The sequence below is a fragment of the Crocodylus porosus genome, unplaced genomic scaffold (assembly GCF_001723895.1).
Source record: "Crocodylus porosus isolate Cpor-Errol unplaced genomic scaffold, CroPor_comp1, whole genome shotgun sequence".
Lineage (NCBI taxonomy): Eukaryota > Metazoa > Chordata > Crocodylia > Crocodylidae > Crocodylus > Crocodylus porosus.
The window spans coordinates 53,103,150-53,119,285 of NW_017728948.1; the positions used below are offsets into that span (position 1 = coordinate 53,103,150).

The following is a 16,136-nucleotide window of genomic DNA, read 5'->3' on the forward strand; positions in this document are numbered from 1 at the left end:
ATATATGCTTCCATAGAATGTTCTGGTAGAAATTGGAGGAGAGAATGTGAATTTAATTCAGAATAATAAGGACTTTTACTGAATGAAGTGCCAATGGCTTCTGGAGTAATTCATTCATTGCTGATTTTAAAGGATCAAATCTTTGAGATGGCCATATGAAATTTATGAAGTCATTCATCTTTTTCTTCCAATAAGAAAAGTTATCCACATGTTACTAGACAAGTCATCCATATGTTGCCTCGTTTGTTTATGCTTCTTGGCTAAGTACAGACAGTTAAAAAGCCCAAGGCTGAATCAGTTCAATCTTCAAAAATTATTCTAAGCTATGTAGATTGAACCGATAAGCAAGTGAACAAACATTCAATTTTCATTCTGGAAATGCTGCCACACGCCTGCAGTGGCCCAGGCTAGAAGCCAGGGAGCACTAGAGCACGCCTCCCTGCTCAGCAGGAGCAGCTAGCTTTGGCCAAGCTTAGCCTGCCTACCCTGAAAGGGAGAGTTTGCAGGGGAGGTGAAAAGCAACCCAGGATGCTGGAGGACTGTAGGACAGAAGTTCAATAAACTATAAACCTAAATCAGTTGTCTGATACTACATCCATCCAGGTTTATCTTAAACCAGTTTTGGCCATTTTGAAAGCGCTTTATGTGCACTGAACTTCTGTTGTGTCAGATTTGAACCAGTTTCTGATCACTTAATGACAATTTCTTATATGTAATTTCTGTCCCTCCTTGTTGGAGGAACAAAAGGTAGCAGGCTCTAGAATGTAACACTAGCCACAGAGCATCTTCCCAGTGTCCAAACAGAACTTTTTCCTCCTTCTGTAACCTGAATATGTCAGTGCTCCCAATCCCTATGGAATACTTCATGCTTACAAAAGAAACAAGGATTGAGCAAAAAAGATCTGGAGTGAAACACTACGGAACAACTTTAAGTTCCCTAAATATTTCATATGCCTGGGATTTTCTCCCACCCTCTAAAGCAGGAGCAGCACAGCATTTTAAATGCATTAAGCCATACTAAAAAGAGATTTCACCATTCACACACATGACCTCACACCCCTAATACACAAAATAACCTATAAATCTCATCCATGGTTATGCAAGTCTCATTCCAGCTACGTAAAATTCAGGCAAGACATTCCACTTCAACTCCCTGGCCAATAGCACAGAAACAGAGCAGTCAAATCTATGCTTGTTTTGCAATAGTTAAATGAACTGTGAGGAAAGACAGCACCAAGAGATTTGTGTGGAAGGAGGGATAAAGAGGGAACAACTCCAATGGGAAGCTTGCAGATAAATGGGAAATGGGCTCAAATATGTGTATTATTAACAGAACTTTTCTTATGAAAGGCACGCTTGGAATGACAAGACTATAATTACATAAATTCATCTCAAGAGTTCTCCAGTTATGCAATCAAACCAACAAAACAAAACAACACAACACAACTCCCAATTCATATTTCATGCATAAAATAAGTAGAGAGAACTGCAAATTGATGACGTTTCATTCCAAGAAAAATAAAATAATTAAATTCCACTAAAAACGCTCCCTTCTTCATTCATAGGGACAGTAGTTGCAAAGATAGTAGTAGTTTTGGACACGCCGTACCCTAGTACCTCTGACTGGAATGGAACACAGTGTCAGAAAACTTGGTATTACGGCTTTAGGAAGGGGATTTAATTCCTGCAAAACATTGACATGTTTTTTTCATGTTAAACATACAAAGCTCTAATGACTCCAATCCTGCTTCAACTTTTTACGTAAAGTTGTTCTTCTACCTTGATGATGCATTGATTTTTCACTGAAAATGGCCCATTATAAAGGAAACTAAGTACTAGTTTGGTACAGAAGGACAGTTGTTTTGTAGCAAAATAAAAAAGCTGTAGTGACATCATATTTTGGAACAAAATATGAATTATATCCTGCAATTCAGAGCATCCTAGTTATTTATGCTGTGCTCTTTCTGGCTCAGACATCAAGAATCTTACTGATAAAATACATTGTTTATGCTTTATTTCTGAAAAACAGCATAGACATTATTGGCTTTCAAAAGTGATGCCCAGGAACAAATTGTCATATGCTACGGATAAATGAAGAATGATGAAAAAATGTCTTTTGTACACATATACAGTATTCAGCAATATTCAGCTTCCTTTGAAGATTCCCTGCACCATCTTATTTTTAACATGGTTGTAGAAGAGAATTTTGGAGGCTCAGCTGAGGGGAAGATAGCAATAAAAGGAAATGAAAGCCTTTTTAATAAACACATGTAGTGCTTTCATGGAGGTATTACTGATAATGAGTAAACCAGTTAAAAGGCCATGTTTATCAGTCAATACATTTTAATACATTCTCCTCTAAACAACTGCTCTTTTTCATCATTTGGAAATGACCTGGGAGGCCATGGCAGGGAAAACCTAACAGCTTGTGTTGTTTTTTTTTTTAAAGTTTACTGTGAAATAAATATTTATAGCAGATATCACAACCTCAAAGTCCTGACGCGTGTCTCTCAGGCAATGGACACAGCTGAATCTACTTGGAAAATATATACTACCTGAAGGCTAACCAACTAATACAGATACAGACTATTATGTCCCTGAGCAGCAAGGGCAATGGGTGCAGGTTTTATGGACTGGACGATGTGTAATAAACAACAGGAGTCAGAAAGCAGTTATCATATAGAGACAAGTCATATATCAGAGGCCAGTACTGTACCCCCACTGAAGTCAATGGCAAAACTCCCACTGACTTGAAAGGAGTGGGATCTGGCCTATTTATGTATTATAAACACTTTTTAATAGTTCTCTTTGCCATACTAAAGAGTGTTTCTGACATCTTCTTTATTGTGGGTCCACGCAATGGCAATGACTCTGACTATACATTCCCTTTATCTTTGTACATGGGAGAACAACTTAAAAACAATTCCAGACATGAGCAATCATATAGCTCACTATATGCAAAATTCACTCCCACCCCACTGAAGAGGGCATGGTAATCACAGATTGCCTTTCTACTTCATCACTGTTCAGCTGGCTGACCTGCTTTTTTTATTGGCATTAGCCTGAAAGAAAGTCTCTTTGCAGATGGAAGCAGGATGTTGTGAGGGCAAGGACTTGGCCAAAAAAAGTTCCTGAGCCATGATTCAATAAAGGAGAATACTAAAGGCTGGAGTTTATTCTTGAAACTGAATAACATGGAAACTTGAAGGTAAAATTCAGCAACTATACTCTTCAGATACGCAGGGGAGAACAGACACACAGACAGGAGCTATGACACTAAAGTTCACTCCTTGGAAGGAATGAAGGAAAGAAATAAAGAGAAAGAAAACCTTGGACTTCAAATCACTGATACTTAAAGTTAATTAACATTTTATCTATTATAGCTACATTTAATGTAGCAAGCTCACTGGGAGCAAGTAAAGAGTTTCATCAAACCACGCTCCTAAATAATGCCTTTGGTTTCAAGCCACAACTAAAATGTGGAGTAGATCTAAACAGGAGTACACACTATTTTGGAGACTGCACATATCTGCAAGCCCTGAATTAGGGTCTGGTTAAAAAAAACAACCCCTTTTCTAATGGCCACGCAAGCTGAATTTTAAAGACAGTGAATTAAAAGAGTGTGTAGAACAGAATTTAGGCTAAAGACAAAACAGTCCAGACTGATGCTCTCATATCTGACTGAAGAGCAAACACCACAAGAGTGAAGGTACTACAGTGAAGAATTACGGTTACTGCAAATAATCAAACCCATGCGTTTCATTGGCTATTTTTGAATGGTTTGGTCTATTGAATTCCTGCAAGGGGTCCTTCTTAGCAACAGCTAGATTCTAGTTACCTGGCGTGAGAGCACCTGGATTCAGCTGAGGGAAACAGGAGCGCCTGCACTCCCAGAAGCCAGACAGAATCACGGTGGTTGATCTACTTCTCAGAAAATTGAGAACTAAACAGTGCCAGGGGTATGTGAGCCAGAGTGAGCCGCGTGCTTGGAGAACTGCAGCAATCCCAGAAACATTCTCCATTACAGCCCCTCTCCCTCAGCCTTCCTATGATTCTCAAGACCAGAACTGAGTCTCAACTCTAACTATTCAGCACTCAGCATATAGAAGTATTGCACTGTGTAGCTAGATAACCTATTTTTCAAACAAGAAATACCCAAATAATTATTCATTGTCAGTAGCTCAGAAACACCACAGAAGCTGCTACAGCAGCTCCTTAAGTGAAATTGCATTAGATGAGAATTAAAAAATAAAGAATCTGAGATCCACTTTCGCTGTGCAAGGTGGAAACCAATAGAAGTTATGTGGAGCAGGTGGGGCTACACAGCCTATTCTCTTGGATTTTAATTACATAGCCACTGCAAAATCTTCACAGCAGCCCAAAAATCATGTCAAACCAACAAAGTAAGGGGCATTAGCCCCATGGGGAGAGCTGCAGTAAAAACATAGTTCCCTAAATTCCACAAGCCACCACAGCTTCCAAAACAACTTCATATGAATTCAGAATTGCCTTCCTGCTGCTTCCTGTACAGGACAGGAAGACAGGAGCCTGAAGTTTGGTATGGTATGGAAATCTCCAAAGGGCAGAATAGTGAGAGAGGCACACTGGGCATAGCAGGTGCTCAGGAATCATACAGTAGTGATATAAGTTAATTGCTGTCACACTCAGAGATCTCCCTGAGGGACTTGAAATCATTATTTCATTAGCAAATAATGACTTGCAGATGCAATATCAGTTAGGCATTTTCTTATGGCAGGCTGGTAGCTGACTTGTGTCATCTCTGCTGTTCTAGACAGCACATATGGTTATAATCTCACTATAGCATGATAGAAGAATTATGCTTGTGAACTTTATACTAGAGGATGGGCTACAGGCATGAAGTATAATTTCTGATACTTAAAACAACATAAAATATGTGCCCACTCTTTTCTCCTAGGTGACTGCAGAATTGGACTATAAAGACACTGCTGGCTGCCTGGCCAGCTGTCTCTGTACACTGACGGCTGTCTCTATGAGCTTTGGATTATGCTCTAGCACAGATCACCTTCTAGGTAATTCCATCATATTTGCTGTCACTCAGCAGGCACTCTTTGTACATCTCCCTCTGCCTATTTCTCCTGACTTCCGTTAAGGGTGGTGGATAAGCTGTAGCTCTGCTTTCCATATACTACACTTTTAAGGTTTCTCTATGGAGGAACAACAAAGGAAAATTAATCTGAATTTAGAACAATGTAAATGTTAAAAGGGCACAAGTTGAACCTTCCATTTATTTATAATTAGTTGGTTTTAATTCAGTTTTTTGTAACTTGCTTGGACAGCAAATTAAACTAAAATGAATTAAAGCCACTTGTACTCAGAATGAGAACATCCATACAAGGGCTTAACATGGTTTCAGTCAATGGTGCTCAAGGTTTTGTCCCTGTGGGCCAGATGAATGATGTGGAGGCAGTCTGCAGGCCAGATCAGGCCCCATGCCACCCCATGTGCCACTCCTGCCCAGGTCCACATGCCAGGATGGAAGTAGTCTGGACCAAATTCTGTGTGGATGTATATGCAGCACACGCCCACTGGAACCAATTCCTGCTGCTTTCTGCTCTCAATTTTCCCCATATAATGCATGCGTAAAATACTACAGGAGCAGAATGCTAGCATTATATACCCACTTCTTGTGAATGTAACAAGATGCAAGGCTGAGGAAAATCATAGCAACTGTCTTCAAAGCTTGTGAGTCAGCTTTGAAGATGGTCAAGATACTGGAGATACAGTTAAATATGTAGCCTCACATCTACTCTCTTGAGTAGATAATGGTTATTCTAATAAATGAATGATGGGGCAGTAATCAAAATGATCTTTAACCAGATGGTACAAGTATGTTAAGTCCATGTGGGGAAGCTTCTTGCCTTCAGATGCTGTAAATTCATACAAGTCTCTTATTTTTATTACAACACATTACATTTGGCAAGCTCAGAATAGTTTGTATACAGTTCAGTATATATGTGTAAAGCTTTGCCCCATTATTATCCTTCAGTTTCCTCTTTCACCAAGTCTCCCCCACCCCCACAAACTGAGTCAAGACAGAAGCACTTCCCAATGTATAAATAAAGATGACCACAGTTTTTATATGTACATAGCACAACAAGATGTGCTTCTTTCGATGATACAGTCCAGAGACAACACCTAGAGACATTAAAACATTAGCCAACCTTCTCATCCCTCTTTCCCACAGAAGAAGCAGTAACTATAAGATAGATCCAGGCCTCACCTTGTTAGGATTGTTTTTTTCAGTGGGGCAGGACTGAGGGTTGCTGCTGTAATTCCACCCAGCCTCCTGCAAGATGTCAGGGGTCTGCTGTCTGGTCTGCCGTGACACAATAAAGTGAACTCGCTTTTCACTGGCCTGCATGATGAGAGACAGATGGAAATCCTGCTGTTATGCAACTACAAAGCCAACCTTTTCAGCACTACAAGTTCACAAAGCACAGGTCTCATTGAAGCTTGCTCTTGGTTTGATTTCCTTTTTTAAGACAATTATTGGATATTAGATTTTTCTCAATTGAACAACAATTCTTTTCTGTTCCTCCACACTTACTGCTTAGTCATCACAAGAGGAAACAATAATTTTCAGCTCAGTATAATGCAGAACTAAAACTCAATCATTATCTCTCCACAAACCTATTAGCATTTATTCAGAATTGAAGTACTGAGGGCATCACACTTGAGTTCTGTTTGATTTTTGCTGTAGACTTGAATAGACTTCCAAGTGGCCTGTGAATATTTAAAACAGCTAACTAATGTGATAGAAATGTGAGAAATATATAATACTAGATCTACTATCATTTGATGGAAACTATGGAAGAGATACCACTATTCTCAAAGCACCGCCCTTGGCAAAAATGACTAGTGGCTGAATCTGAGGTCAGCCGTTCTCAACAAACACACCTACCTTAGTGAAGGGAGCTTATAATTTTGAACAGTAAAATACAAATGGATGCAGAATAAAGGGAACAAAGAAGCACTGGCAAATGAGGTAAGCACAGGCCTGGGAACCTGGCACAAACTGTAATCCTGGGAGTACTAATAGCTGCTACGGTCCAGGAAGTCATGACATTTCTTGACCTTTCTGCAAAATGGGAATTATAAAAGGGCACTGGGCGCATCTACATGCAACTCTACATTGCCACAGTGATGAACTACAGCAACGTAGCATCAGCGGACACAAACCATGATACCGCTGCTACATCACTGTAGTGACAAGCTACCTCGCTATAGTGCATCGCTACAGCAATGTAGCTGCTAAAAACAACAGTCCACTGCTGGGACTGTGCAGTAACAGCTGTTACTGAGCCATCATTTAGTACTTCCTAAAGCAAGTACTAAATGACAGCGCAGTAATAGCTGCACCATGGGGGTCACATGGAGATGCGCTCACTGTAGCTCACACAGGTGTCATGAAGATCTACACATTTTGACTTGTGCACTGCTCTGAAGATAAAAATGCCATTTTAGTACTATATTTTATTATTATGTAATGGTGTTGGACCAGCATGTGAGGACCAGTTCTCCATCTGGAGTAGACAGCAACATTTTGCTCACAGCTGGACTCAGGCAATTCCACTGAAGTCGACCATGTTGTACTGGTGTAACCAAAAACAGAATCCACCTGAGTAAAATGATGCCTGGTGCTTGCCTGCCAAAAAATAAACTAATACAGTAAAGAAAAATGGAGTAGTAGCTTCAATTTTAGAGGTGTCCTGCTGTGTGGGAAAGTCCAAATGTAACCCTAAAATCTCTAACCTCTTGCTCTTCAGGCTGAAAAAGCTAGATCTGTTGCAGATTTAGGAAACTCAGGGGCCGCCAGAGGAATCTTATGCATTTAGGCTCAGAAGAGAGCTGTAAGGTTGAGCTTCCTTGTAAGAGTTTAATGAGGATAAAACAGCACAGACCTTTGGAACTCTAAGCAGGCTGCTCTGTTGGAATGGTCTCTAAGGAGAGTTGAAACTGGAAAAGGATTTAAAATATAAAAGAACACAGAAACCAAGTCCAGGCTCAATTCTGCTCTCAAAGTCCAATTTCTCCGTGACTTCAGTGGGAGCTGAAGAGGCACCTGGGTTTTGTATTTTTACTGTTTAACTTCCTTTGCTACAGTCAAGAGAATTTCCTATGTGTTCAACACTGTTTAGATAAATCCTATAAGACTGCTGGAAACAAGCAAATTTCCACATCTTTGAAGTTGAGATCAACAGAAAACTTGCACTTCCCTCCAATCCTTAGAACGCCTTTGGGTTTTCCTTTATATTAGATTTTACCAATAGCATAGAAGTCAGTCACACTCTCTTAATGGAGACATCTTACATACATATACTCACATACATATATATTCATATTATAAAAGCTAAATTATCTGTTCCAAGTATTTATGCCCAACTCATCACTATGGTACACTATTATTTGGCATCTGAATCCATGTGGCACCTGAGAGTGGAATCTGGAATCTCAGTTAAAAACATGCCAATCCCTATTCTGTGAAGATGTTTAAAAAAAACAACTATGAACATAAGGCTAAACTGCTTAACAACAGACCTCATGAAATCAGAACTGCACTGCAAAACTATTACAATGGATAGAATATTCACTCACTCAGCTTGTCTCAAAATTGATTATTCACAAGAAGGTTGTCAGTTTGATTAATTCCTTTTAGAATGACTAGGAAAATCTCAATAAGGATATCTACTATAAATGTTACATTAGCCAGGTCAGACCTGTAGAATGCCTTGCATTCAAGAGCTTGTCTAACTTTATTCCAACTATACAGTTGGCCCGCTAAAAGATATTGCCTTAAGATATTCTTATGCTTGCTTTTTTCTTCAGGTCACTAACTATGTCACTTATCATAAAGTCATGGGATTTTATGAAGTTATAAAAGAGACAAAAATCAGCTTTTGATTTAGCATTTTTCCATATAAAAACTATTAACATTTTTTGCTTGGTCTATTAATAATTGTTTCATCAGATCTCATTCTCCTGCTAGTCGAGAACATAGGCATTGGTCAAAGTGCACAAAGCACAAATCAGGGACCGTGGACCAATGGTGACTTACAAGTCATCTTTGCACTCTCCTGGTCCTAGTAGTGTTTTATACAGGCTATCGTGCCAGCCCCTACAAAGCCAAGTTGGCCTCAGAGCTGCTGTAAATACACTGTGCTGCAACAGGCAGAGTTATCATTTGTATTATGATATAGCCTAATCACCACAGTTGAGGCTGCACTGGAACCCTGCACAATATAGCATCAGAGAAAGACCTTGCCCCAAACAGTTTACAATGTAAATGGGCAAGAAGACAAAGATACAGCGGGCAGTTCTGAGTAATGCAGGGGATTGAGAAATGTCCCCTTTCTTTCAGCAACAGGAAGAGTAGGTTTCTCCAGAGATGTAACAATTATACAGGGATTAAATTATACCAGTATAAAATATTCCGATTTACCTATTATATATGTCCACAATTTTTGGCTGAAGTAGACGTAAAAAGCTGTAAGTTTAAACCAGGGGAGGCCACGTAGATAGTTCTGGGGAGCTGCCACTGGCTGGTCAGCACCTCCTATCCCCCACAACAGCCCAGAGCCCATGTGCCCTACGGCTCCTCATCGCCAACCGTGCACAGCCACATCTCTGACCCCGGCCCACCCCATGCCAGACTCACCCTGGCCAGAGTGGACCAGCCAGGACCCACATGCACAGCCCCGAACCCAGCCTCCCCTGTGCCTGCTCCAAACTGCCCACCCACGCCAAGCAGCGGCAGCAGCCAGGCAGAAGCTGCTGCTTAGCACAGGGGGAAAGCAGCCTCTTCCCTGCGCCGCTGCTGGGCCCTTCTTGCTGCAGCTGCCTGGAGCCCCTCCCTGCTGCTGTCACCACCACCTCTGGCCTGCCCAGAAGGGCAGTGGTGGCAGTGGAGAGGAGCCACAGGGCAGCTTGGGTGAAGGCTCCAAGTGGCTGCAACAAGAAGGGACCGGCAGTGGATAAGGAGAGGAGTCATTCTGCCTCCACACCAAGCAGTAGCTTCTGCCTGGCCATCATCACCACTGCTTAGCCTGGGCCCCTGAATCTGGAGCAGGTGCAGGGTGGGCCAGGCCAGGGCTGCACACATGGGTTGCGGCTGGTCCAGAGATGGGCCACTCCACTGGACCAAGTCCAGAGTGGGTGTGGGGTGGGGTTGGTGCTGTGCGCGCAGGTCCCCACCAGTATCATGGGGTTGGGGCCAGCAGTGGTGGCAGTCAGAAGGAGCTGCTGCCACTACCTGGGCTTCCTAGAAAGGCAGTCTGGCTACAGAGCACCTCTGCCCTGCCATGTGCCTAGGGGTGATGGGACATGCCATAGGCCAGATGGTGCTTGGGCCAGGCAGGGCTGGGGGAACTACCACTGGAAAAAGTCCCTCCGTGGACCAGATCCAGCCTGCAGGCCATATTTTGCCTACTCCTGGTTTAAACCAACTTCATTCATTTTGACATAAGGCCTTGATAATTGGTGGTGAGACAAATGTGAAGGATACAAAATTAAAAAATTGTATCTGATGTACAACCCTAATTATCACCTTTATATTTTCTTCATTTTGGCTTTTGTGAATGAGCTTATGAGAGCCAGACACCTAACCCACTGATTAACAACTACTTCATATATGCTAATATCTAAACTGCTAGGGCTAATGAATCAGACCTCTTTCACTTATTTGTTATTTAGAAGCGATATGTAAAGATGCTCTACATAAACCTGATGTTCTCTCAGCTATATTAAGTGCAATGAGTCAGGACACTGAAGCTATAGAACAAAATGATACAAGCTTATCTGCTAACACCACTAGAGACATATGGCACTTTGCAAATGTTAATTAAGGTTATGTATTTTTATATTATATTTTAAGCTTCATGCAGTATGGATTTTTAGGCTTTTGCTGAACCTGAATGTCTCACATTTGGGTTTTGGAAATTGAAGAAATTAGTGACTGCAATATGTTGTGTAAAAAAAATAATCCAACATTACATGTTTGTGGTCATGATACGATGGCTTGCCCCTGAAATAACATGAAAAAAAGTAAGGCAAAAGTAAGACAAATCATAATTTATGAAGCAACATGACAAAAAGGAGAGAGTCTGGGAATTCAGTCCTTCATGAATCAAACTCACACCAGTGCACTAGAAGCCTGGCCTGCATGGAAACATGACTGACTCTTTGATGGGCCTGTTGTTTAAATTCCTGGAGGCTGGTGTGTGTTTCAGACATGTGTATAAATAACAGACACTCTCTGGATTTAGTAAGATCTTTAGTTGTGTTTTTAAACATTTGTGTGAATGGTCTCGTTATTCATTTTTTCCATCTCATCCCAGGGCTGTTTTCTGCTTATAAAGCATTATTGCTTTGCTTTGTAAGCATAAGGACATGTTCCAGGAATACTGATTTTCATGTAAGGTTTCATTTGAGACTTTGTTCTCTTCAGAGACCATTCCCCCTTTCCGTTCCCAGTTTACATAAGAAAACCCAGAACTTCAACAACTGATTCTACTTAAGATGGCACCGAAACACACTCCTCAGCCAGCATGTACTCTACTTGGATTAGAGCTAGTATGGAACATCTATCTCTAGGCACACACCCATCTCCACTACAGACTTTCAATGAACATTGATCCCTGGAGTCCATGAACTATGCTAAAAAGTATGCCTGTTAAAACGGTACACTGAGCCAAATGCCAAGCCCATGTACCCTGGTTAAATAGGTATGCCTGAGGAGAGAACTGTGTTTGCATTTATGCATGTAAAAATCTTTGCTACATAAACATTGTGTACCCCCCTTCTAAACCAAACAAACAGATTAAGCATGAGGAATGCCAGAAATAAAAGGTTTAGCAGTTGACTGAGTGGTTCTTCATTGTCTTGCTGGCTGCTTTGTGGATTTTTAAAAAGGAATTTGCAGGGATTAGATCTGAAAAAAGACAAAAAGGTCTCGGGAGGGACAAGTTTGGAGGGAAGTCAGGCAATGTACGTAAGTTTGTTTCAATAACTTTTGCTAAGGGTGACTTGGAGAGATGCTATTTTAATATTTTGTATAAAGCTAAATCAGTAAAACTGGATGAAATTATAAGAATTCAGGTGCAGTTTCAATCTTTCCAAATGTGCCTGGCTGTCTCTGGATTTAGGCCTATCTCTAAGTGACTGTAAGTGGGATGCAGCCATTGAGACTGAAGGTCAATAAATGTCCTCAATATTTTTCTCTGTTGGGCACAGAGCAGGTGTTCTTAATCATCTTTGACAAAAGGTGCATATTCTAAGGCTGCAGTCACTTCATACCAGGTTGCCTATCCCAAGAATTGTAATTGTGACAAATGTCAGCAAAACTAGCATCCAAGAAGTTAAAAACCTTATTACATACAAACAAAATATGCAGAGATTAAAGTTAATGTTTAAGCTTTTTGAATGACCTTGAACATATAGCAGATATCCATTAAGGCAGCCTTTTTATGGAGTATTTGGCTGGCAGTAGCAAAATTTAGGCTCATTTTCATTTCATGAAGTCAGTGGGATCACATAGGTGTCACCTGTCTGCAAACACTGCCTGTGGGATGCTCCTTCAACCCCCCACAGTATGTGTGGCTAGGGGTCTGGCAGGGGCATGGCACTGGGTAGAGAAAATGATTTTTCACTCTAATTAAATGAAGCTGGGGTTAAGTCATCATGACAAACCTGTATCAGCTGGGCTGCACTTTCTGGGCTGCCATACCGATGATCATGCCCATTAATAGCTAAAACCCGGTCGTTCTCTTGAAGCTGTCCATCACGGGCAGCCACACCTCCTTCCAGCAAGTTGAAAATAAATACCCCAGGTTCATCTGCCTTGCGGACCAGTTTTATTCCCAGCTGCTCATCTGGGCTGCTTTTGCTTAGAACCACATGAAAACTGTCATCCCGGTTGTGAGCTTCAAAAGAAAGTCCATTGTTTCGGCATCGGTACCTCTGCTCTCTGAGTACTGTGAGTCGGAGCACTTGACAGGGCTGCTTTAGAATTGACAGGGCATAGTTGTGAGGCACATTTTTGATGTCCATGCCATTTACCTAGAAGAGAGAATCATAAATCAATGGTGAAAAGACTGCCTAATCTGAACTGGCACGGTAGATAGCTCATCTATTTGCACAGATGCGTTCATGTTAAGTGACATGCAGCATTGCAAGCTGTGACACACAAAAGGCCAAGTTCCTATTACATAATTTTATTCCCCTCAAGGAAAGGATGCAGCATATGGATGATTGCTGTCTTTTTCTTTTCTCACTGACTGTCTCCAGACATGACTGTTATTTTTCAGTTTTATTACTATTCCTCCTCAGGCCCCAATATCTCTTCATATATCTTATCTTTATTCCACTAACTTCTAATCTGAAATCTTCTTCCCTGCTATCCTTCCTTTCACTCCCAGTAACTTGTCTGCAGTGCCCTTGTTCATTATCTCAAAACTGCTACGGTTACAGTAGACAATCTGAATCTCTCATTTCCTACCTAATCAAAAAGCTGATCAGAACAGGGAAAACAAGCCTGCATAGTTTGGTCCACTTCTAGTCCAGATAGTTAGCTATAGCTGGACCTTAGGGTGATTTATTGCATCAGAGAAAAAAGCTTTCCAAGTTTTCCAAAATGTTCTGTTTTTTCTTTTCTTTCAAGTAGCCACAAATGATAGAAATATAAACCAAGCCTGCAATTCTTGCTTTGCAGAACAGACAGGATATTTCACTTTATCACTACAAAATGAAAAATATTTGCCTAGTTTTAATTTGCTGTTGGGAAAAGCAAATTAGACAGCAATTTCTATGCAGTTTTACATTATGATGAGTGCTGCTAGACTGCAACAACAATTATTCTTGGCATAGAGAAGAGTTCTGCTTGGCTTTGTTTGGTAGGTGGTTAATATTGTCACTCTTAGAAAGTCAACACTGAAAATCCAAAAGAGCCACTACAGCTCATTTAGACATGAACAAGCTTGCTTTAAACTCACTAGACTTGGGAACCAATAAGTGCTATCAGCAGCAGAATGATATTCATCATGGACTACAGAGTTCACTCAGGACTCTTTGTAACTACTTGGGTGGCTAACACACTGGAGTGCTGCTATGGCTCTGTTCTCAGCACTCAAGCCAGTTAGTTTCAAGCTACCTGGGGTATGTCTATGTAAACTGCAATTCTACTGTTGGACTGCAGTGTACGAATATCCTAAATTCAGTGTCTGCTCAGCAGTTCTACAACTCTGTTACTCTGAGCTGGGACCAAAACAAAAGAAAAACAGAAACTAAAATTTCCATGATACTGGTTAAGTTTTTTCTTTTAGTTAACCTAGAACTGGTGCCTACTGGAGGATTTAAACAAGACAGTGGATTAATAGAACAAGCATCATTGACTACAAATGGTGAGTTTCGTTTTGATCTTGCGAAATTCCTTTAATGACCATAAGAATACAGAACTGTTAAGGCACTCCATGGCCATCAAATCTAGATCCCTGGATTCACAAGCAACTGCTACCAAAGAATTCCCAAAATTTCCTGTATCACTTCAAACTCTCAACCATGAGGCATAAAAGCAGGAACACCCACCCCCACCCCACAGTGTGCTATAGATAAAAGCTAGGGAGACAAGGGCACCACCAATGCTTTACCACTGCAATGACAGAACTGGTTAATATGTGCTTCTACATCTACTCAACCCCCAGCTGATAGGACAGATTCAGCCCCCAGCACTAGGTCATCTGGCTTGCAGGGCTCTCCCCATGGGTATGTGGGGTGCCCCATGGGCCACAGCATCGCATGCTAGATCAGGCTTACAGGGCAGCACTGGGTCCGATCCCAGGATATGGGGCCAGGTGGAGGTAGTGCTGCAATTGGGCTTCAGGGGCCCTGTAGCCTGGCAACCAGCATGCAAAGCTGGGCAGAGGTGGTGAGGGGCCCTGTGGCTCAATCTAGGCACTCGGGGCCAGTGCAGGGCCTGAGCCTGGGACTGTGGACTGGCCCAGCATTATTCATATGGCCTGTGGGACCTAAATGTTGAGCACCACTGATTTAGACTAATTGGTAAATGGATAAAAATTATATAATCTGAGGTCACAATTCTGCAAGGTGCTAAGTTTTCTTAGTTATCACTTATCAGTGACATTAATAGAAATTGATAAAGCTCAGCAATTTACTGGTGGTGCTCTGTATTCCAAAGGATCAGGCCCTGTTAGATTACTGGCAAAGAAAACTTAACACAAATCTGCAGAGTACGGTGTTGCTGGATATACTTTCTACCAGCAGCCAAAAGGCAGGCATTATGAAGGAAGCAGCAAGTTGGCTGTCAAGAGGTATGCCTCTGAGAAAGCCTTGGTGTTATATATTGGCAGTTTGTCTGCACTGAAGTTCAAATAATTATTTACAGCTCATATCTGTAACAGGGTCCCTACCCTATTACTGAGAAGGGAGGGCAGAGTCCTGAGGGTCAGCTGGTCAGACAAGCTCAGGCACGGAGCAACAAGGGGAAAAGACTGGAACAAGCACTTACCACCAGAGCCAGCACCAGTGGCAAGGAGCCCTGAAGCTGCCTGAGATCGGCTAGGACATGGGTCCTGGTAACAGCTCAGGAATGCAGGTGACCAGCAGGTGCAGGGGCCAGAGTGCCCTATAAATACAGGCCCTGCAGGCTGCACAGAAAACAAGCTCCTTGCTGAGAACTGGCCAAGGGGTGCCTGCAGGACTGCTGAGCTGCCTGGGAACTACTGGCCAAACTGTGAGAGCCCCAAGGAGGGCCTAACCTGGGAGGTGGCTGCTCTGGGTGCTTGCCTGCCTTTTGGTGGGTGGGGAGGGAAGATATTCCTGTGGATTAAAGGGTTATTATGCTATTTTTTCTGCCGAGTGTTATTCAATTACCCAGGAGGGGAGAGTTTTGGTTGTAGCCCAGGGGGCTTTTCTTTTGGTTATGGTTTACTGCCAGTGGCTTAGGTTTGGGACTAAAGGGGTTTTTTGGAGGTCCTGTTGGTCCCCAAGAGGCACGTATCAGCCCTGAGCACTCCTGAAGGCAGACTCAAGGTGTTACGGGGAAGTGGGAGGCCCAGAGTGGGGTGCAGTATAGGGGCCAGCGA

The 16,136-nt window shown here is 41.9% G+C and overlaps 1 protein-coding gene across 4 annotated transcripts in view; it reads right to left on the reverse strand.

The window, feature by feature from the left end:
• The window catches only part of LNX1 (ligand of numb-protein X 1), a 113,514-nt gene that overhangs the window by 15,558 nt on the left and 81,820 nt on the right, over positions 1 to 16,136 (reverse strand). For all 4 annotated transcript variants that reach the window (XM_019552754.1, XM_019552755.1, XM_019552756.1 and 1 more), the window contains 2 exons: positions 12,727 to 13,095; positions 6,263 to 6,397 (listed from right to left, as the gene is read on the reverse strand). In XM_019552754.1, coding sequence (XP_019408299.1) covers positions 6,263 to 6,397; positions 12,727 to 13,095 — 504 coding nt within the window. The remainder of the gene's footprint in view (positions 1 to 6,262; positions 6,398 to 12,726; positions 13,096 to 16,136) is intronic.